Below are 23,683 nucleotides of genomic sequence, written 5' to 3' on the forward strand. Positions count from 1 at the left end.
TGGGGGCAGAGTAGAGAATTGAAAGTGTTGAAGAGCTGTTTAGGGTTGTGAGTTAGGGAGGATATAAGAGATGAGAAGTAAGTTTGTTTTGCGGCAGTGAGCGCGGACTTGAAGCTGGCGAGGGACTGCTTGTATGCAGTGAAGTGCTCAGCAGAATGAGATCTCTTCCATCGCCATTCAGCGATCCTGTTAGCCCGTCTCAGTTCCCTCTAAATTTAAGTCTCTTGAGATGAGCAAATCAATTCCAATTGAGGTCATTACAATTTTCACAAAAAATTAGATTTACATCAGCAGCAGTAAGAATGAGGATGAAACCCTATACTACATGTCATTTAAGGGATATCCATGTCAAACCCCAGGAGAAACAACGTGTATTCCAGATGTATCCATATTTCTCGATGTGTTCTCCTATCCCAGAAGCTCTCATGGATCCAATTTGTAAGACATATCTGTATTTTATCCTTTTTATTGTTTACTGTTTTATGTCTATGTATGTCTTTTGATTATGTTACATTGTGTAACCTTTTTAAGCACTGTTCTTACTTGTTTATTAAATCAAAATTGTACAAGTTTGTCCCTCATTGCTCTAACATTCATGTGATCTCGAAGAGAAAAAATAACTAAATTGTGCTATCTGGCAGCCAAAGTGCAAGTAGTGAACTGTTCAGGAGATTGGGATAATAGGTGTGCATGTGTGCCAGTGTGTTGGCCTGTGCAGGCGTCTAGTGAAACGGAAAGTGTTGGCAATGAAAAGAGTGGTGTGGATGTGTGAACTAGTTGTGAAGTGCACTTAGCATATTATAGAGTATTGCAATTGGTCATTGGGCAAGTGAGTTTGGGAAGCAAAGGTCCTCTTTACAGTAGCTTCCGAGGCATGTGTGTTGTGTATAATTTTTGTGACATCATCTTTTACCCTGGCACACTCAAACAATTCCAAGCAAATGGTAAAGTTTATTAATTCTCTATTCTTTCTTTGTTTCAAAAACACATACTCCGCATATAGGAAATACAGGACAAAAATATCAGGTATTAATTTCAATGTTTCGGCTCGATATGAGCCTTTATCAAGATAAACCTGTATCTTGCGGTAGGTGAGAATCCGGGTGCTAAAGGTCCGTACTGCGGAGTATGTGTTTATGAAACAAAGAAAGAATAGAGAATTAATAAACTTTACCATTTGCTTGGAATTGTTTGAGTGTGTCGGAGTTCTCATTTTTGATATTTATGGACTTTTTTCTCCCGAGCACCTATCTTATATAGTGAGCACCCCTTTCTTTTCTATAACTATCATCTTTTACCCTACCATTGGGATGAGTATCTTTATTCTTTTCAGTAATTTTGTTATTGAATTATTATATTCCCATCTGAACTACAAGATTGATGCCATAGGTAGTTGGCACTAGCTGGAAAAAAGACCTTGGCGGTCAAGGATCTGTTTGCATTTGGATTTTGTGTTAGCATTGCAGTTTATTGAATTAAGGTTTATAAATAATAATATAAACAAGTGGGGTAGTTGACGACGTACTAAACCAGATTTGGTAATATGTAATTTGTTGGATAATTGGGACAAAAGGCAGAAATACCATTTTGATATTTTTTTTACTTATTTATTGTCACTCTTTTATAACATGGATAATTACTCTTGCAATATTAAGATGCAATTTTGGTTAATAGTTTTCTCAGCCATACTGTGCTTGAAACAATGACCTATACGAATTTTAATGGGTGCATGTTTTTACATTGCTTTATAATGAGGCTATTTTGCCATTTTAGATAATTTATTTAGTGGTTTTTGCAATTATAGTTATTTTGCTTTGATGGATATTTTAGATCTTATCATATAGATAGTAGTGACTTAGTTTATCAAGATATTCTGTATCTTATTGTTAATATATTATTATTATCATCTGTGATCTCTAAATGATCATTAGTTATCTTTTTATTAGATTTAGTTTAGAAACAACTTTTCTATGAAAAACACAAATTTCTTGTTTTCTTGCAATACTGTATGTTTGCCTCCCTGAAGAGAAAGAAAAGAAGCACACAATTACTATAACAACAGGTTTGAGGGGATATTTCAACCTGAAAGCAAACTATTACTTTAAAAAAAATTTGTGATGGTCACTGACATGTACATTTTTTATTGCAGGAACAGAGGGAGCTGTATTTGGCCATTCAGTGGAAACACCACATATACGAGCAGGACCCTCACAAGACCTCAGGTGGGTAAATGTTATAACATGCCATATATCTGGTTACACAAGATAAATGTTTTAGATAATAAATACTTTCTATCATTTTCTTTTGTTATAAATCTTTTTTGCTCTGCATGTCATAAGTATATTACCGTAAAGGCTATAAGCATTGGGAATAATAAACTAATGTTGAAAAAGGACTTTAAAGGTGACTGTATTTGCTGTCACACTATTCATTTGAGTTATGTTAGATTCAACCTCTGGGCTATCTATTCTATACAACACTGTAAATCACAGATTAAGTAAATGGAATTTCTCAAGGTTTAATAACAACTCCCATCCCTGGTGATTATAAAGTAATAATACTATGGTTATGATGGATTTTTTTTTATAAATACAGTATATTTTATTTTATTTTTGTACTTATATAACTGGTCTTGATTTTTTTTCAGATTCGTATCAACAAATGAAACATTACTTTATTTTTTCAATAGAGCAGTTTTAAAGAAATAATTTAGATGCATTTTACTCTTTATGAGCATCTCTTACAGACTTTCTAAACACAATTCTATGTCAGGACATGTGTTATCTTTAATATCTTAAATTCTTTCCAAATATGTGACTTACAAGAGCTGAGGCTCCACCATCAAACTCACAGTGAAAAACAGGATAATACATACATTAATCTACAAATTCACTCCAAGAAATGCACCATAAACAATAACCTTTATTGATAATCTTTAAAATATTGTTACCTAAATACATGTGAGGATTCCCTAACAAACAGGCAATCCCTGAATGTGTTCAGGTTGTCTAACAGCCACAAATCATGCAGCTGCGGGGACACAAACATAATCTATGAGCATGCCCAAGATACTCAGAGAACACCCGAGCATGTTCGGAAGTATCGAGTAATGAGCACACTCGCTCATCACTAATGATATATGATTCTTGCAATAATTTCCCTTTTTGATGTCTCTTGTTTTTCATGATGTCCTTCTCTATATATCTGTCAATCAAATGACATCACTTCCTGTCCTTGTGACAATTAGTACTGTCTGTTAAAAAGATGTCTGCCAAAAGAATTCACTAGTATTTTGTAAGAATAGATCAACCACAATACAGATGACTCCTCATCCTTCTTTACATTGAGAGGAAGTGTGATACAGAAGCAAAAAAAGAAGAGAAGCCAGCACTGCTGAAGGTCAAAACGCAAGTGCTGAAGTGTGATACAGCTACGTAGTTGGGTGCACAGTGTGGTGTTTTTGTTTTTATAAAGGAATTGGGGTGTATAAACCTCAATAATAAAATAAATATGATCCTAGTAAGTAATATTGCATTTGTTGGGGTTTTGTAACACCTTAACCTCTGAACCATAAATGTCAAAGACTTTCAGATCTAAAGGCACAGCAAATAAACAAATGTTCTCTAAGGCCATGTGCACACGTTCAGGATTTTTAGCGTTTTTTTCGCGTTTTTTCGCTATAAAAACGTGATAAAAACGCGAAAAAAACGCTAACATATGCCTCCTATTATTTACAGTGTATTCCTCTTTTTTTTTGTGCAAATGTTGCGATTGTTTCCGCGAAAAAATCGCATCGCGGAAAAAAAAGCAACATGTTCATTAAAAATGCGGAATTGCGGGGATTCCGCACACCTAGGAGTCCATTGATCTGCTTACTTCCCGCACGGGGCTGTGCACACCATGCGGGAAGTAAGCAGATTATGTGCGGTTGGTACCCAGGGTGGAGGAGAGGAGACTCTCCTCCACGCACTGGGCACCATATAATTGGTAAAAAAAAAAGAATTAAAATAAAAAATAGTCCTATACTCACCCTTGATGTCTTCCCGCCTCACCGCTGCATGCTGCCGCTTCGGTTCCTATAGCTGCTTTGCGATGAAGGACCTGCCGATGACGTCACTGTCTTGTGATTGGTCGTGAGCAGTCATGTGACCGCTCACGTGACCGCTCACATGACCGCGACGTCATGGAAGGTCCTGCGCGCACACACCAGCTATAGGAAGAGGAACGGACGCCGCTGATGAGATGTCTGGGTGAGTATAACCATTTTTTTTTTTTTTTTATTATTTTTAAACATTCTATCTTTTACTATAGATGCTGCATAAGCTGCATCTATAGTAAAAAGTTGGTCACACTTGTCAAACAGTATGTTTGACAAGTGTGACCAACCTGTCAGTCAGTTTTCCAAGTGATGCTACAGATCGCTTGGAAAACTTTAGCATTCTGCAAGCTAATTACGCTTGCAGAATGCTAAAAAAACCGCGGAAAAAACGGAAAAAAAACGCAAAAAAAAAAATGCAGATTTCTTGCAGAAAATTTCCGGTTTTCTTCAGGAAATTTCTGCAAGAAATCTGGACGTGTGCACATGCTCTTAGTTGGAAACATCGAGATAGAGATAACTGATGTGAAACTGAGCATATACTGTACTTTATAGTACTGCAAAAAGTCACATATTTTCACCATACTTTATTTCTGCTTTTGTTTACAATAAAGGACGGGAAGACCAATTAATTAACCCCTTCCTGACATCGGACGTACTATCCCGTCGAGGTGGAGTGGGCCCCCATGACCACGGACGGGATAGTACGTCCAGCGCGATCGGCGGCGCTCACGGGGGGAGCGCGGCCGATCGCGGCCGGGTGTCAGCTGCCTATCGCAGCTGACATCCGGCACTATGTGCCAGGAGCGGTCACGGACCGCTCCCGGCACATTAACCCCCGGCACACCGCGATCAAACATGATCGCGATGTGCCGGCGGTGCAGGGAAGCATCGTGCAGGTAGGGGGCTCCCTGCGGGCTTCCCTGAGCCCCCCGCAGCAACGCGATGTGATCGCGTTGCTGTGAGGGTCTTACCTCCCTCCCTGCCTGCTCCAGACCTGGATCCAAGATGGCCGCGGATCCGGGTCCTGCAGGGAGGGAGGTGGCTTCACAGAAGCCTGCTCAGAGCAGGCACTGTGAAGCAGCCTGCACTTCTCTCAGATCGGTGATCTGTCAGAGTGCTATGCAAACTGACAGATCACCGATCTGTATTGTCCCCCCCTGGGGCAAAGTAAAAAAGTAAAAAAAAAAATTTCCAAATGTGTAAAAAAAAATAAAAAAAAATATTCCAAAATAATGAAAAAAAAAAAAATATTATTCCCATAAATACATTTCTTTATCTAAATAATAATAAAAAAACAATAAAAGTACACATATTTAGTATCGCCGCGTCCGTAACGACCCGACCTATAAAACTGGCCCACTAGTTAACCCCTTCAGTAAACACCGTAAGAAAAAAAAAAAAAAACGAGGCAAAAAACAACGCTTTATTATCATACCGCCAAACAAAAAGTGGAATAACACGCGATCAAAAAGACAGATATAAATAACCATGGTACCGCTGAAAGCGTCATCTTGTCCCGCAAATAAGGAGCCACCATACAGCATGATTAGCAAAAAAATAAAAAAGTTATAGTCCTGAGAATAAAGCAATGCAAAAATAATTATTTTTTCCATAAAATAGTTTTTATCGTATAAAAGCGCCAAAACATAAAAAAAAATATAAATGAGGTATCGCTGTAATCGTACTGACCCGAAGAATAAAACTGCTTTATCAATTTTACCAAACGCAGAACGGTATAAACGCCTCCCCCAAAAGAAATTCATGAATAGCTGGTTTTTGGTCATTCTGCCTCACAAAAATCGGAATAAAAAGCGATCAAAAAATGTGACGTGCCCAAAAATGTTACCAATAAAAACGTCAACTCGTTCCGCAAAAAACAAGACCTCACATGACTCTGTGGACCAAAATATGGAAAATTTATAGCTCTCAAAATGTGGTAACGCAAAAAATATTTTTTGCAATAAAAAGCGTCTTTCAGTGTGTGACGTCTGCCAATCATAAAAATCCGCTAAAAAACTCGCTATAAAAGTAAATCAAACCCCCCTTCATCACCCCCTTAGTTAGGGAAAAATAAAAAAAATGTATTTATTTCCATTTTCCCATTAGGGCTAGGGTTAGGGTTGGGGCTAGGGTTGGGGCTAGGGTTAAGGCTACAGTTAGGGTTGGGGCTAAAGTTAGGGTTAGGGTTGGGGCTAAAGTTATGGTTAGGGTTTAGATTACATTTACGGTTGGGAATAGGGTTGGGATTAGGGTTATGGGTGTGTCAGGGTTAGAGGTGTGGTTAGGGTTACTGTTGGGATTAGGGTTAGGGGTGTGTTTGGATTAGGGATTCAGTTATAATTGGGGGTTTTTCACTGTTTTGGCACATCAGGGGCTCTCCAAACGCGACATGGCGTCCGATCTCAATTCCAGCCAATTCTGCGTTGAAAAAGTAAAACAGTGCTCCTTCCCTTCCGAGCTCTCCCGTGTGCCCAAACAGGGGTTTACCCCAACATATGGGGTATCAGCGTACTCAGGACAAATAGGACAACAACCTTTGGGGTCCAATTTCTCCTGTTACCCCTGGGAAAATACAAAACTGGGGGCTAAAAAATAATTTTTGTGGGAAAAAAAAAGATTTTTTATTTTCATGGCTCTGCGTTATAAACTGTAGTGAAACACTTGGGGGTTCAAAGTTCTTACAACACATCTAGATAAGTTCCTTGGGGGGTCTAGTTTCCAAAATGGGGTCACTTGTGCGGGGCTTCTACTGTTTAGGTACATTAGGGGCTCTGCAAACGCAATGTGACGCCTGCAGACCATTCCATCTAAGTCTGCATTCCAAATGGCGCTCCTTCCCTTCCGAGCCCTTCCATGCGTCCAAACAGTGGTTCCCCCCACATATGGGGTATGAGCGCACTCAGGACAAATTGGACAACAACTTTTGGGGTCCAATTTCTCCTGTTACCCTCGGGAAAATACAAAACTGGGGGCTAAAAAATAATTTTTGTGGGAAAAAATTTTTGTTTTATTTTTACGGCTCTGCATTATAAACTTCTGTGAAGCCCTTGGTGGGTCAAAGCACTCACCACACATCTAGATAAGTTCCTTAGGGGGTCTATTTTCCAACATGGTGTCACTTGTGGGGGGTTTCTACTGTTTAGGTACATTAGGGGCTCTGCAAACGCAATGTGACGCCTGCAGACCATTCCATCTAAGTCTGCATTTCAAATGGCGCTCCTTCCCTTCCGAGCCCTTCCATGCGTACAAACGGTGGTTCCCCCCACATATGGGGTATCAGCGCACTCAGGACAAATTGGACAACAACTTTTGGGGTCCAATTTCTCCTGTTACCCTCGGGAAAATACAAAACTGGGGGCTAAAAAATAATTTTTGTGGGAAAAAATTTTTGTTTCATTTTTACGGCTCTGCATTATAAACTTCTGTGAAGCCCTTGGTGGGTCAAAGCGCTCACCACACATCTAGATAAGTTCCTTAGGGGGTCTACTTTCCAACATGGTGTCACTTGTGGGGGGTTTCTACTGTTTATGTACATTAGGGGCTCTGCAAACGCAATGTGACGCCTGCAGACCATTCCATCTAAGTCTGCATTTCAAATGGCGCTCCTTCCCTTCCGAGCCCTTCCATGCGTCCAAACGGTGGTTCCCCCCCACATATGGGGTATCAGCGCACTCAGGACAAATTGGACAACAACTTTTGGGGTCCAATTTCTCCTGTTACCCTCGGGAAAATACAAAACTGGGGGCTAAAAAAATAATTTTTGTGGGAAAAAATTTTTGTTTTATTTTTACGGCTCTGCATTATAAACTTCTGTGAAGCCCTTGGTGGGTCAAAGCGCTCAAAACACATCTAGATAAGTTCCTTAGGGGGTCCACTTTCCAAAATAATGTCACTTGTGGGGGGTTTCAATGTTTAGGCACATCAGTGGCTCTCCAAACGAAACATGGCGTCCCATCTCAATTCCTGTCAATTTTGCATTGAAAAGTCAAATGGCGCTCCTTCCCTTCCGAGGTCTCCCATGCGCCCAAACAGTGGTTTAACCCCACATATGGGGTATCGGCGTACTCAGGACAAATTGTACAACAACTTTTGGGGTCCAATTTCTTCTCTTACCCTTGGGAAAATAAAAAATTGGGGGTGAAAACATAATTTTTGTGAAAAAATATGATTTTTTATTTTTACGGTTCTGCATTATAAACTTCTGTGAAGCACTTGGTGGGTCAAAGTGCTCACCACACCTCTAGATAAGTTCCTTTGGGGGTCTACTTTCCAAAATGGTGTCACTTGTGGGGGGTTTCAATGTTTAGGCACATCAGGGGCTCCCCAAACGCAACATGGCGTCCCATCTCAATTCCAGTCAATTTTGCATTGAAAAGTCAAATGGCGCTCCTTCGCTTCCGAGCTCTGTCATGCGCCCAAACAGTGGTTTACCCCCACATATGGGGTATCGGCGTACTCAGGACAAATTGTACAACAACTTTTGGGGTCCATTTTCTCCTGTTACCCTTGGTAATATAAAACAAATTGGAGCTGAAGTAAATTTTTTGTGAAAAAAAGTTAAATGTTCATTTTTATTTAAACATTCCAAAAATTCCTGTGAAGCACCAGAAGGGTTAATAAACTTCTTGAATATGGTTTTGAGCACCTTGAGGGGTGCAGTTTTTAGAATGGTGTCACACTTGGGTATTTTCTATCATATAGACCCCTCAAAATGACTTCAAATGAGATGTGGTCCCTAAAAAAAAATGGTGCTGTAAAAATGAGAAATTGCTGGTCAAATTTTAACCCTTATAACTCCCTAACAAAAAAAAAATTTGGTTCCAAAATTGTGCTGATGTAAAGTAGACATGTGGGAAATGTTACTTATTAAGTATTTTGCATGACATATCTCTGTGATTTAAGGGCATAAAAATTCAAAGTTGGAAAATTGCGAAATTTTCAAAATTTTCGCCAAATTTCCATTTTTTTCACAAATAAACGCAGGTACTATCACAGAATTTTTACCACTGTCATGAAGTACAATATGTCACGAGAAAACAGTGTCAGAATCACTGGGATCCGTTGAAGCGTTCCAGAGTTATAACCTCATAAACGGACAGTGGTCAGAACTGTAAAAATTGGCCTGGTCATTAACGTGCAAACCACCCTTGGGGGTGAAGGGGTTAAAACACACTCAACTTATGCTTTTATTTCTACACATCTTCAGTGCCCCCAATTTTCTCAAGACACTGCCATTTTTCTTCCAATTGTTGAGCATATGAATGGAATATACTCACCTAATGTTACATGAGTTACATTTTGAAGGTTTATTTCCTAGCTGCTCTTACTTCTTTCTGAATACCTTACCAACAAGCTAATTTAAATGTAGACTTCAGCTTGAGCTTGTATATATTATCTGCTCTTGTACAGTACTCTGCCTGCCTGATTTTATCTTCTGCCATCTACATTAGAATTCTGATCCAAAACTACTTAAAATATTGCAAAATATTTATGCAATTTCTACTGCACAACAGCTCATATACAGGTCACAAAAGAGCTAGAGGTAGGAAACACTAGCACCTACTTATTCTAGATGTGACTAGACTGAACAAAGATAGCTGCTGGCAGTCCAAAATGGGCCGTGTGCGATTACCATTTAGTACTAATGGTAAATAAGAGACAATGTATGTTGTACTTCCGCACTGATGAAAAACAGAATATAAAAAAGATATTTGCCTTATAAATATAACACAAAAGGACTAAATTACTACAATAGTAGTGTGCTAATTCTGTGTAAAGGAGAAATCCTGTATCAGTAAAAGAAGATCCGGTATTCATAGGGCCACAGTGTGTTAAGGCAAGGTCACATGCATGGTCCGTGTGCAGTATGAACCAATCCTTTAGTTTCCTGTGTGCAGGGAGTTCTGACCGGTAGCATCCCTGGCAACCAAACCCTTCTCATCGTGTTTAGATGTTAATTTCCATTATTAAACATGACATCTGAAATGGTTGCAGTTCCATCTTTGTTATATTTTTCATACCTATCATGCAATCGACACAGTGGTGTAAGACATAACATTAATATTATAAGTACACAAAATTTAGACTAAAACAGAACCACAAATATGAAAATTTTTTGGGAGAAATAATTAATTTTCTGGAGCAATTTCAAACACTTGCCAACACTTTCAGCCATGACTATATACATACGAACATAAGACCATCTGTAAAAAAGCTGAAGTTGAAAAGAGCATAGATTCTACAATGATTAGAAATGAGTGAACTTGATCCGAAAGCATCACCAATCTCAAAGTTGGCACAAACATTGCACATTTGGATTCATGTTTGGATTCCCATGAATTTTCCCCAAAATTTTGTAAATTATCGAGTTTACACTAAGGCTTTGACATTACCCTTGGTAAGATCGTTACCCTTTGTCAGAGAGCTGCGGGGACATGTTGTCAGATGTCTGCATGACCCCACAGCTGTGACTGTGACTGGTGGTATGGTAAATCATTATCACTAGTCAGAGAGCCGTGGTTTCCATACTGTCAAATGACAGAGTGAGCCTGCAGCTGTGATCAGAGGTAAAAAGTTTACCTCCGGTCACTGGCATCAGCTGATGAGTCTACTATTTATACAAAATTTAACATCGGGTGCACCACAATTTCATCGATAATAATATATTAATAGTAACCAAGGTGCCTCAGAATGCATGGAAAGAAGCTATGCACAAATTGAGAAAAAGACCAATGCATAGAAACCTGTGCTCGTAAAATTAGAAACAAATCTTTATTGTCACAAAAAAGCACATACAAGTTTAAATACAAGTAAAAACAATATATTGACACCCTATCCCATGCCAATGGACCTTAGCCTGATGTAAATGCACAACCCCAAATATGAAAATGAATACACCAAACAGATAACAAAATTGGTACAGTGAGGCAATGAGCAAAATTGCCATGCATAAAATACACAAAATCATATTATCCAATAACACAAAATCATATTATCCAATAATCAAAACAATCTACAATATCAGAAGGCATTGGCAATAAATGGGCGTCCCCATAAATGTCTCACATGTAAAACTCCCTATGCATAGGGAGATTGAGTGGTGAAGAGTGGGGGTTGGGCAGGCCTGACACTGCAGATAGAAAGTTATATGAAACAGCCTGCAATTATGCTTAAATAATGCCAAGTATGTCCCATAAGCTATATGTGCAATAATATGCAAACTGAAGCAGCAATGTGTGAGGACTAGTGTTGAGCGATACCGTCCGATACTTGAAAGTATCGGTATCGGAAAGTATCGGCCGATACCGGCAAAGTATCGGATCCAATCCGATACCGATACCTGATACCAATACAAGTCAATGGGACTCAAGTATCGGACGGTATTCCTGATGGTTCTCAGGGTCTGAAGGAGAGGAAACTCTCCTTCAGGCCCTGGGATCCATATTAATGTGTAAAAGAAAGAATTAAAATAAAAAATATCGCTATACTCACCTCTCCGACGCAGCCTGAACCTCAGCGCGGGAAGCGGCAGCGTTCTTTGTTTAAAATTCGCGCTTTTCTTTCCTTACGTGAAGTCCCGGCTTGTGATTGGTCGCGTGCCGCCCATGTGGCGGCGACGCAACCAATCACAGCAAGCCGTGACTTAATTTCAGGTCCTTAAGGATTTTAAAATTACGTCCCGGCTTTGTGATTGGTTGCGTCGCAGTCACATGGGCGACGCAACCAATCACAAGCCGTGACGTCACGGGAGGCTGGACACGCGCGCATTTTAAAATGCCCGCGAGTCCAGCCTCCCGTGACGTCCCGGCTTGTGATTGGTTGCGGCGCGGTCAACCAATCACAAGCCGGGAGGCTGGACACGCGCGCATTTTAAAATGCCCGCGAGTCCAGCCTCCCGTGACGTCCCGGCTTGTGATTGGTTGCGGCGCGGTCAACCAATCACAAGCCGGGAGGCTGGACATGCGCGCATTTTAAAATGCCCGCGAGTCCAGCCTCCCGTGACGTCCCGGCTTGTGATTGGTTGTGCCGCTACTCGGCCGATACCCGATACTTGCGGTATCGGAATGCTCAACACTAGTGAGGACTGAGTAAGATCAACACTGTTATAAACAGTTGCTGTTTACAGGAGCCTTAATATAATGAGATAGATCTAGGGGTGCAGGTAGTGATTTCATAAAATAGCCTGCAAATCCTCCTAAATGCCAGATATGCCCCATGAGATATACAAACCCAGCCCAGGCAACCAGGCAAGTGATGCAGGTTCAGAGGGTCCTTATGCAAATAATTGCAGAGAGGCCCCAGTATGTAGGACGGAGCAGAAGGTCTGGAAGAAAAAAGGTGTGGGAGGATCCCATGCGTATCGCTGCACAATTGCTACTCCCATCAGTTGATGGCTGATTCCGCAAACAACATAACTGCAAAAGAAGGAGTGGCTGATGGGAGTATTTATCAGCTGGTACCAGCTCTCTAAAAAAAGTAGAAAAAAATGTCATGAGTTTCCCTATACTTTTGATAACCAGCTGTAGGCTGCAACCCTCAGCTATCAGTATTAGCAAGGCTGGCTATCAAGAATAGAAGGATTTATAGGCCATTTTTTTCAATTTATTTAAATAAATAATTTTAAAAAATGTCATGGGGTCCCTGCATTTTTGACAGCCAGCCTTGCTAAAGCACACAGCTGGGGGCTTTTATTCTCAGGCTGGTAAAGGGCCATGGATATTGACATCTCCAGTCTAAAAATAGTAGCCTCCAACTGCCCAGAAAAGGCTCATTTTTATTTATTTTACTCAGTTATACAGCACCATTAATTCCACAGCACTTTACAGACATTATTGGCACTGTCTCCATTGGGGCTCACAATCTAGATGCTCATCTATTAGATGCACCAATTCTGGTGCTTTTGGACAGATAAGAAACTCCTAATCAATCCCATAATGGTTTTGCATATTTATACAACATATACGCATATGTTAAGCTTGGTAACGACTCAGTCAAATATCGAATATAAGGGGAAATATGAGTCAATGCTATATCATTAAAAACCCTTTACATTTTATTAGAAAAATGTTAAAAGCAAGATTATACACATACAAATACATAGACAAAAATGAGCAAAAAAGTAACAAAAGTGAGACAAGTGACACTAGAACAAAAGTAGGTAAGGCAAGGAGTGCTATGTATGCAAATAGCTCTAGGGTTAATGTCCGCAAAGTAATCAAAATATTATAGCCATCTCAGAAATGGTCAGGGTGACGGTGCCCATAGAAATAATATTTATACATGTTTCATTCACACCCCCTGAGGAAGCTACCACCTAGTGAAACGTGCATCGGAGACAGTGTGCAGGAGTGCTAGCCTATGTACATCTATGGGTAATGAGCAGCATGTTTGATCTATATATGTATGTGTCTGCAAACCTTCACTAGATTGTTGACTGTAGTAACTATATGTCATGGATGACATTGTACCATCCCTTTCAGTGCGGACTTTGATGTGGTATGTAGCAATACTTGAATCCACATTGATAACAACACTATACACTGCTGCAGTCCATTTTGAATGCAGCACTTGAATGACACATGAATAAATATAGCTAACGGTGAGCGTGTTGAGAGTTTTGCTCAACTGATAACAGTAAGAGCAGGTGGCTGCTGATGGGACTACTGCTCCAATCAACCTACACATGCTGGTGTTAATAACAGTAAGAGCAGGTGGCGGCACTATAGTTAAATAAATAAAGTAAAAAAAAGACGTGGTTTCCCCTGCATTTTTGATTAATAGCCAGGCAAAACTGACAGCTGGGGCTGCAACCCTCATCTGTCAGCTTCATCAAGGCTAGATATCAAGAATAGAGGGGTTTCCCCCTTTTTTTAAATTATTTAAAAAATAATGAATAAAAAAATGGGTCCCCCCATTTTTGACAACCAGCTTTGCTAACAGAACAGTAATTTTGACCAGGGTGCCAAAACATTTACATGCCACTGTATATAGACCAAATGAATTCAAAATATAATTCATTAATAAGCTCCCATGTCCAAAACAAAAGTAATTATCAGAGTCATTGTGTACTTAGGATCAGACATCCACCCATAACCCGTATGGTGTGCTGTCATTGGGCAACCCCCTTTTTTGGGAGGTTATCATGAAAAATGTTTTTCACTTTCTAAGTTTCAATAATGATTACTTTCATATTTTGGCATTAAGTCTATATTTTGTAAGCTTGTATTATTGAGATTATGCTTGTGCATCTATAGAATAATAGGTATGATAGTTTTGTGGGTGTCATATTAAACATTACTGTTGTATGTCATATAGTTGCACCTTTACTTCAGTATTTTGACTGGTAAGTAAAGCATTGCAGATTTTATTACCTTCACCTATCTTGTGTAAAGAAATTATTTTTGTTCTCTGCCATGTGGTGCCATTGCTGATAGCATGAAATAAGAAGGGGTTTTCTTTGCTAAATAATTGCATTTTATAGTCAATTGTCTAATCGACATCTGTTTAATGAATATTTAGACTTCACTTATGGTTGAATTTTTGTTACCGGTACTTAGAAATTTTTAGTCTAAACTGTAGCTGTGCTCTTAATTATTGAATTTAATTTTTTTAGATATTTTCTTTTTTTTTGCATGCAAAATAGCAAATCTTGTTTGCAATCTATGGCTCACATTTGTGGGAATATTTTCTAGTGTGGAATTCAATTCAAAATGTTGATTCCAAAAGAAAGCTAAAAGTTTTCTGATAAATCTGTTGGGGTGTATTTACTTATGATGATCACTGTACATAATTTGAAAAAATAGGTTTTAAACACAACTATCACTTTTATATATTTATATTTTTTTCTGAACAATTGTTTTTTCTTTTGCTTAAAAAAAATAAAACTAAAAAAAATTACACTACGGAAAAAACAGACTGTGAAGGACAAAATATTTGTTAATGCATTATTCATAAAGTTCTAAGCAGAAATGCCAATCTAGTGCAAATAGTGGATTAACATCTTGAAAGGTTTCAGCATTTTCCTTAGCTTACATTATAAGGGCAATAACATGGCATACAATATGCTTAATGTCACTTTGAGGTCTTTATGTGTTAAAAGGGATCAGTCATCAGTAAACAGTAATGTTCATATTATTTTGTAGCGATAAACCCTGATTGATCTGTGCTTGGAGAACATCAATGAATTCATAAATGTGAAAACACCACTTGCAGTAATTTCCAGAAGTAGCACTCGTTCTGTTAGTCTCAATTTGCAGAGTAACTGGAATTAAAATAATAACCAAACTCGTAAATGTTTAAGGCATCTGTCATCCTGTAATGTTGTGGTATGTGTTATAAAATATTACTCCATAAAAAAACTATTATCATTCTCTGAGGTGCTATTTCAGATAACTTATTATATAGCTTGGTGCATGTGTTTATAACACAGTGTTCTATCCCACAATTTCATTTAGATGATGTATAGTGAAGGGCTAACCCAAACTGTAAAGTTCAGGGTTAAAAACGAACATCTGGTGTCCGTGCACAGACCCAGAACATGGACTTCTCGAGGAAGTCTGTGTTACTGTTCGGGTTTAAATAAAAAAGAGAAAAAAGAGACATAACCAACTGGGGAACACCCTAGACAATAATGTCACATATCAATAAGTTAATAGAAAAATGATTTATTTATTAGAGTCCAAAACACAGAGAGAACCAGTAAAAACATTTAAACCAATAATTATCGGTGTTTCTCCTCATCATGGGTACCTTCTCCATGGGGATGGTAATTTTTCTGAGCTTCTGATTCTATTTTTTGGGTATGTTATTGCATGGTCATTATAGGGAGGGAAATCGGGCTGGTCTCCCCACTATCCAGTATTGCACTTGGTTCTGTTTTTTTTTTTTTTAAAGCTTATTTAACAATATATGGCATTGTCTGTGTCTCTTGTATTATCAAGAGACTCTGTGTGGGTTTACAATTAGCCCTGTTGCCGTGATATAGATATACTGGTTGTCTTGCAAAGACTAATAGTGACTGGCTTATATACAGGTCCTTCTCAAAAAATTAGCATATAGTGTTAAATTTCATTATTTACCATAATGTAATGATTACAATTAAATTTTCATATATTATAGATTCATTATCCACCAACTGAAATTTGTCAGGTCTTTTATTGTTTTAATACTGATGATTTTGGCCTACAACTCCTGATAACCCAAAAAACCTGTCTCAATAAATTAGCATATTTCACCCGTCCAATCAAATAAAAGTGTTTTTTAATAACAAACAAAAAAACCATCAAATAATAATGTTCAGTTATGCACTCAATACTTTGTCGGGAATCCTTTGGCAGAAATGACTGCTTCAATGCGGTGTGGCATGGAGGCAATCAGCCTGTGACACTGCTGAGATGTTATGGAGGCCCAGGATGCTTCAATAGCGGCCTTAAGCTCATCCAGAGTGTTGGGTCTTGCGTCTCTCAACTTTCTCTTCACAATATCCCACAGATTCTCTATGGGGTTCAGGTCAGGAGAGTTGGCTGGCCAATTGAGCACAGTAATACCATGGTCAGTAAACCATTTACCAGTGGTTTTGGCACTGTGAGCAGGTGCCAGGTCGTGCTGAAAAATGAAATCTTCATCTCCATAAAGCATTTCAGCCGATGGAAGCATGAAGTGCTCCAAAATCTCCTGATAGCTAGCTGCATTGACCCTGCCCTTGATGAAACACAGTGGACCAACACCAGCAGCTGACATGGCACCCCACACCATCACTGACTGTGGGTACTTGACACTGGACTTCAGGCATTTTGGCATTTCCTTCTCCCCAGTCTTCCTCCAGACTCTGGCACCTTGATTTCCAAATGACATGCAAAATTTGCTTTCATCAGAAAAAAGTACTTGGGACCACTTAGCAACAGTCCAGTGCTGCTTCTCTGTAGCCCAGGTCAGGCGCTTCTGCCGCTGTTTATGGTTCAAAAGTGGCTTTACCTGGGGAATGCAGCACCTGTAGCCCATTTCCTGCACACGCCTTTCCACACCAGACTCAGTCCACTGCTTCCTCAGGTTCCCCAAGGTCTGGAATCGGTCCTTCTCCACAATCTTCCTCAGGGTCCGGTCACCTCTTCTCGTTGTACAGCGTTTTCTGCCACATTGTTTCCTTCCAACAGACTTACCATTGAGGTGCCTTGATACAGCACTCTGGGAACAGCCTATTTGTTGAGAAATTTCTTTCTGGGTCTTACCCTCTTGCTTGAGGGTGTCAATGATGGCCTTCTTGACATCTGTCAGGTCGCTAGTCTTACCCATGATGGGGGTTTTGAGTAATGAACCAGGCAGGGAGTTTTTAAAAGCCTCAGGTATCTTTTGCATGTGTTTAGAGTTAATTAGTTGATTCAGAAGATTAGGGTAATAGGTCATTTAGAGAACCTTTTCTTGATATGCTAATTTATTGAGACAGGTTTTTTGGGTTATCAGGAGTTGTAGGCCAAAATCATCAGTATTAAAACAATAAAAGACCTGACAAATTTCAGTTGGTGGATAATGAATCTATAATATATGAAAGTTTAATTGTAATCATTACATTATGGTAAATAATGAAATTTAACACTATATGCTAATTTTTTGAGAAGGACCTGTATATGTACTGCATGCCCATAAACTTGGCCGATATAGGCTCATATTATAAGGTCTGCTCTCTAGCATTGATTGTTTATGCTATTTTTTGATATAGTATTACCACTGGCTTTGTATGTGTGGGTCCAGGGGGGGTCTACCTCTTTATGGGGTTTGTTATTTCATTGTTTTTAAATGTTTTTACTGGTTCTCTGTGTGTTTTGGACTCTAATAAATAAATCAATCATTTTTCTATTAACTTATTGATATGTGACATTATTGTCTAGGGTGTTCCCCAGTTGGTTATGTCTCTTTTTCTCTTTTTTATTTCATTTGTTCATATTTTGACATACCTTCAGTTGATTCCCCTTTATTGCTTCAAGTATTGTGGTTGGTGCCCTCCACCTCTTTCTATTACTGTTCGGGTTTGGCGCAAGAACATCGACTGTTTCCCATGCTGTCATCTGAGTGACAGCAGGAGAAACACCAGTGGCCCTGATTGGTCCTAAGTAGGTATGGGCGGACACCTGGATTTTTTGGTCCAGCAGGTGTGGCTGAACAGTTACAAAAAAGTTCAAGTTCGGGTACCAGTACAGTACCTGGAGCTGAACCTGGACCCCATTCACTTCATGTCCCCCTTATTTTTGACAACCAGCCTTGTTAAAGCAGGCAGCTGGTGGCTGGTATTCTCAGGCTGGTAAGGGGCTATGGATATTGCCCCCCAGCCTAAAAATAGCAGCCTGCAGTTGCCCAGATAAGGCGCCTCTATTTTGATGCGCCATTTCTGGCACTTTGCCCAACTCTTCCCACTATCCTGTGGTGGTGGCAAATGGGGTTAATATTTCTGGGGTTGATGTCACCTTTGTATTGTCCGGTGACATCAAACCCACGGCTTAGTAATGGAGAGGCATCTATAAGACGCCTTTCCATTACTAATCCTATAGTTATATGGCAAATAGAGACATGGACAGAATAAAGTCTTTTATTTGAAATAAAACAAAACACCTTTACTTTTTTATTTAAAAATAACAAACTCAGTTATACTCATCTAACGCCTAATTCCACTAAATCCCTCACCTCCTGCAAAAAAACAAAAATAAAAAATAACAATAACCCTCCCCTGTCCATTGTTCTGTACTACACCATAATCCATGTCTGGGGGATAAATTATTTTCAACGTGGACAGTGCCACAATGCAACTGTCCAGGCTGAGAACCACTGATGAATGAGTTGCTGCGAGCACAGCCTCAGTGAAAAGCGATGATGTCATTGAGGTTACAAGAGGTCACTGAGGCTGCTTTCCCAACCTGGCTGAACTGCAGTGATCTCAGTGAGATCCTCTCTAGCACCGTGAGAAAGTCTTACGGTGCAGAGGCTAGTTCATTGGGAGAATTTCACTGCAGTGATTTTGAACTTCAGTGAACTCGTAAGATTTTATCACGGTGCTAGTGAGGATCTCACCAATGTCACCGCAATTCAGCCCAGCTGAGAATTCAGAAGTAACTTTGATGATGTCACCTCTAGTCACGGAGGCTGTGATCAGAGCAGCTCATTCATCAGTGGTTCTTTATTCCCTAGACACGGATTGTGGCATGGGACAGAACAACAGGCAGGTGAGTGAAATTGGTGTTTTTTATTTTTTGTTTATTAAATGAGATGAAGGATTCAGTGGATGTAGATGTTAAGTGAGTATTAGGGTTGAGTGAAACGGATCGGACAAATTCAAAAATCCGCCGACTTTCGGCAAAGTCGGGTTTCATGAAACTCGACCCGATCCTAGTGTGGGATCGGCCATGAGGTCGGCGATCTTCGTGCCAAAGTCGCGTTTCATATGATGCATTCATGCACCATTTTTCAGCCAATGAAGGAGGATGCAGATTGTGGGCAGCGTGATGACATAGGTCTCGGTCCCCACCATCTTAGGGAAGGGCATGACAGTGATTGGCTTGCTTTCTGCGGCGTCACAGGGGGTATAAAGGGGCGTGCATGCCGACCGCCATCTTACTTCTGCCAATCTTAGCATAGGGAGAGGTTGCTGCAGCTTCATCAGAAGAAGGGATATAGTTAGGGAGGGAAGATTAACCCCCAAACCGCTTGTGCTGTAGCGATTTCCACTGTCCAACACCACCTTTTTTTTGCAGGGACAGTGAAGGGTATATTTTTGTGCATCAGCTCTGTAGCTTATTAGGCTGCCTTATAAGGCTCCCTGATAGCTGTATTGCTGTTTGCACTCTGCTGTGCAAACCAACTGCTTTTTTAAAAGCAAAAATCCTGTTGCTCCTTTCTGCACAGTTATCTTGTTTATTTGTCCACACTTTTGTGTGCAGCAGTCCTTTGTATTGCTGCCATACTTGTCCTGAGATCATTGTAGGGAGATTGAAATTGTACTACAGTCCTTGTATTTTTTCATATATCTTCCAGCCACTTTCTGCCACTTACATTGTGTGTTATACACTGGGTCTGAGTTTTGGTGCAGTCTCCCCCCCAAAAAAGGAGATTCAAATTGACACAAAGTGGATATTCGTCAGTTCTGTTAGTTTGTCGTATATCAGCCAGCCACGTTCTGCCACTTACATTGTGCTTTGTTATACACTGGGCCTGAGTTGCGGTGCAGTCTCCCCCCCAAAAAAGGGAGATTCAAATTGTCACAAAGTGTATATACGTCAGTTCTGTTAGTTTGTCGTATATCAGCCAGCCACGTTCTGCCACGTACATTGTGTTGTGTTTTACACTCGGCCTGAGTTTTGGTGCAGTCTCCCCCCCCAAAAAAGGGAGATTCAAATTGTCACAAAGTTGATATACGTCAGTTCTGTTAGTTTGTCGTATATCAGCCAGCCACGTTCTGCCACTTACATTGTGTTGTGTTATACACTGGGCCTGAGTTTTGGTGCAGTCTGCCCCCCAAAAAAGGGAGATTCAAATTGTCACAAAGTGGATATACGTCAGTTCTGTTAGTTTGTCGTATATCAGCCAGCCATGTTCTGCCACTTACATTGTGTTGTGTTATACACTGGGCCTGAGTTTTGGTGGTCTCCCCCCTAAAAAAGGGAGATTGAAATTGTCACAAAGTGGATATACGTCAGTTCTGTTAGTTTGTCGTATATCAGCCAGCCACGTTCTGCCACTTACATTGTGTTGTGTTATACACTGGGCCTGAGTTTTGGTGCAGTCTCCCAAAAAAAAGGGAGATTTAAATTCTCAACAAGTTTTTATACACCTTCTACCTTGCTTTACAGTACCATATAACGGTTGTTATTTTGGTTCGATTTTCCCAAAAATGAGGAAGTCTGGTGGAAGAGGCCGTGGGCGGTCGTTGCCAGCTGGTACTGATGGTGGTGGTGATGGTGGAGCATCTGGTGGTAGTGGGAAAAGCAAAATTGCACCTACGGCTGGAGGTATTGAGCCAGCGTCATCGTCTGGCTACACAAGGCCTCAAAAGCTCCCCTATCTTAGAGTAGGAAAACCGCTTTTAAAGCCGGAGCAGCAGGAAAAAGTTTTGGCTTTCCTTGCTGACTCAGCCTCTAGCTCTTTCGCCTCCTCTTCAGAAAGTTCAAAATATAAAAGCAGCGAGTAGTCAGTGGATGCTCCCGGTCAGGAACAAGACATTTCCTTGTATCCTTCACCCAAACCAAAAGTGAAGGATGCGTCAGGCGACACTACAGGTTCCTCCATGGAGCTCTTTACACATATCGTGCCTGGGTTAGAAAGGGAAATTGTTAACTGCCCATTACAAGATGAATCGGACATGGAGTGCACTAATGCACAGCCACAGCTAGATTATTATGCTGTTCCATTGACTCAGATCTCTACATTGCCCTCGCAGTGTACTCAGCCAGAATCTGACCCTGATGAGACTATGGTGCCCCGTCCCGAACGCTATAGCACCTTACACGGTGACACACAGAGGAAGGTGCAAATGACATTGAGGAGGAGATGATAGATGACCCAGTTGTTGACCCAGATGGGCAGCCATTGGGGGAAGAGGGTGCCGCTGCCAGTATCTCAGAAGCGGAGGAGGATGATCTGCAGCAGCCATCTACATTGCAACAGCTGTCATCTGGCAGGCCCGTATCAGGCCAAAAACGTGTGTCAAAAACAAAAACAGTTTTAGGACAGCGTGGCCCTCTGGTGAAAGTAGCGCAGAGTGCAATGCCTGAAAAGGTATTGCATAGTAGGAAGAGTGTAGTGTGGCAATTTTTTAACCAAGATCCGAATGATCAGTCAAAAGTTATCTGTAAGAAATGCTCAAAGACCTTTAGCAGAGGGAAGAATCTTCAAAATTTAAATACAACGCGCATGCGTAGACATTTAACCAGCATGAACTTGCAAGCCTGGACTAACTACCAAACGTCAAGTACCATTGGTGCACCGGCTCAGAATGAAGGTAGTCAGCAACGCTACATTGCTTCCCTCACTGTAAGCCCACCAGTTAGGACACCACCAGCAGCAAATGTGGAGGTATCGTCGCAAGGCCAAAGCAGTCAGGGAATCACAAGGTTTTTGTAAGGAAACACTGTTTGTGGGCCAACATCAAGAATACCATTACCAACCCTCTCTCAATCCGCCATGCCCACCACCACCACCACCGCTAGTTCCACTATATGCAGCTCTCCAGTCCAGCTCACCCTACAAGAGACTCTCGTTAGGAAAAGAAAGTACTCATCCTCTCATCCACGTGCACAGGGTTTGAACGCCCACATTACTTTACTAATCTCGTTAGATATGCTGCCCTACCGGTTGGTTGAAAGCGAAGCTTTCAAAGACCTGATGGCCTATGCAGTACCACGCTATGACCTACCCAGTCAGCACTTCTTTGCGAGAAAAGCCATCCCAGCCCTCCACCAGCATGTCAAAGACCGCATTGTCCATGCACTGAGGCAATCAGTCAGTGGAAAGGTGCACCTCACAACAAATGCATGCACCAGTAGGCATGGCCAGGGATGTTACATGTCCATCACGTCACACTGGGTTAATGTGGTGGATGCAGGGTCCACAGGGGACAGCTATAGTGGGACAGTTTTGCCTAGCCCACGGTCTAGGAAACAGTTGGCTGTAGGCATTTGCCACCCCTCCTCCTCTTCCTCCTCCTCCTCCAGAAGCGAAAGCTCATCCACGGAGCGCAGTCTCATGACCACTCCATCCGCAGCTGCCAGTGTTGCACATGAGGTGTCCCAATATGGAACAGTTAGTGGTAAGCGTCAGCTGGCTGTGTTACAAATGAAGTGTTTGGGCCACAACAGACACACCGCGGAAGTACTGGCTGAGTACTTGCAGCAAGAATCTCAGTCATGGCTGCGCAGTGTACATCTTGAGGCAGGCAAGGTAGTCAGTGATAACGGAAGGAATTTTATGGTTGCCATAGCCCTTTCAGAACTGAAACACATACCTTGCCTGGCTCACACCTTGAACCTGGTGGTGTAGTGCTTCCTGAAAAATTATCTGGTGTTACCAGCCCTGCTCCTGAAGGTGCGATGAATTTGCTCGCACATCCGCCGGTCGCCCGTACACTCCAGCCGTATGCTGAACCATCAGCGTGTCTGCAGTTGTCCTCCGCTGAACAAAGCAATGCCGCCAGTTTAGTCCTGTTATTAATTTTGAACTGCATTTAGCCTACTTAATTATTTGGGCCTACTAACTGTGTCAGCCACTCCTTACAGTTGTCCTCCGCTGAACAAAGAAATGCCGCCAGTTTAGTCCTGTTATTAATTTTGAACTGCATTTAGCCTACTTAATTATTTGGGCCTACTAACTGTGTCTGCCCCTCATTACAGTTGTCTTCCGCTGAACAAAGCAATGCCGCCAGTTTAGTCCTGTTACCAATTTTGAACTGCATTCAGCCTACTTAATTATTTTGGCCTACTAACTGTGTCTGCCACTCCTTACAGTTGTCATCTGCTGAAGAAATCAATGCCGCCAGTTTAATCCTGTTACCAAGTTTGAACTGCATTTAGCCCACTTTATTATTTGGGCCTACTAACTGTGTCTGCC

At 40.9% G+C, this 23,683-nt stretch overlaps 1 protein-coding gene across 4 annotated transcripts in view; it reads left to right on the forward strand.

Annotated features, from left to right (window-relative positions):
* Window positions 1-23,683, forward strand: part of SGCZ (sarcoglycan zeta) — a 1,541,618-nt gene that overhangs the window by 1,444,344 nt on the left and 73,591 nt on the right. For all 4 annotated transcript variants that reach the window (XM_077279708.1, XM_077279710.1, XM_077279711.1 and 1 more), the window contains one exon: window positions 2,150-2,222. In XM_077279708.1, the coding sequence (XP_077135823.1) occupies window positions 2,150-2,222 (73 nt within the window). The remainder of the gene's footprint in view (window positions 1-2,149; window positions 2,223-23,683) is intronic.

Source organism: Ranitomeya variabilis, chromosome 1 (genome assembly GCF_051348905.1).
Source record: "Ranitomeya variabilis isolate aRanVar5 chromosome 1, aRanVar5.hap1, whole genome shotgun sequence".
Lineage (NCBI taxonomy): Eukaryota > Metazoa > Chordata > Amphibia > Anura > Dendrobatidae > Ranitomeya > Ranitomeya variabilis.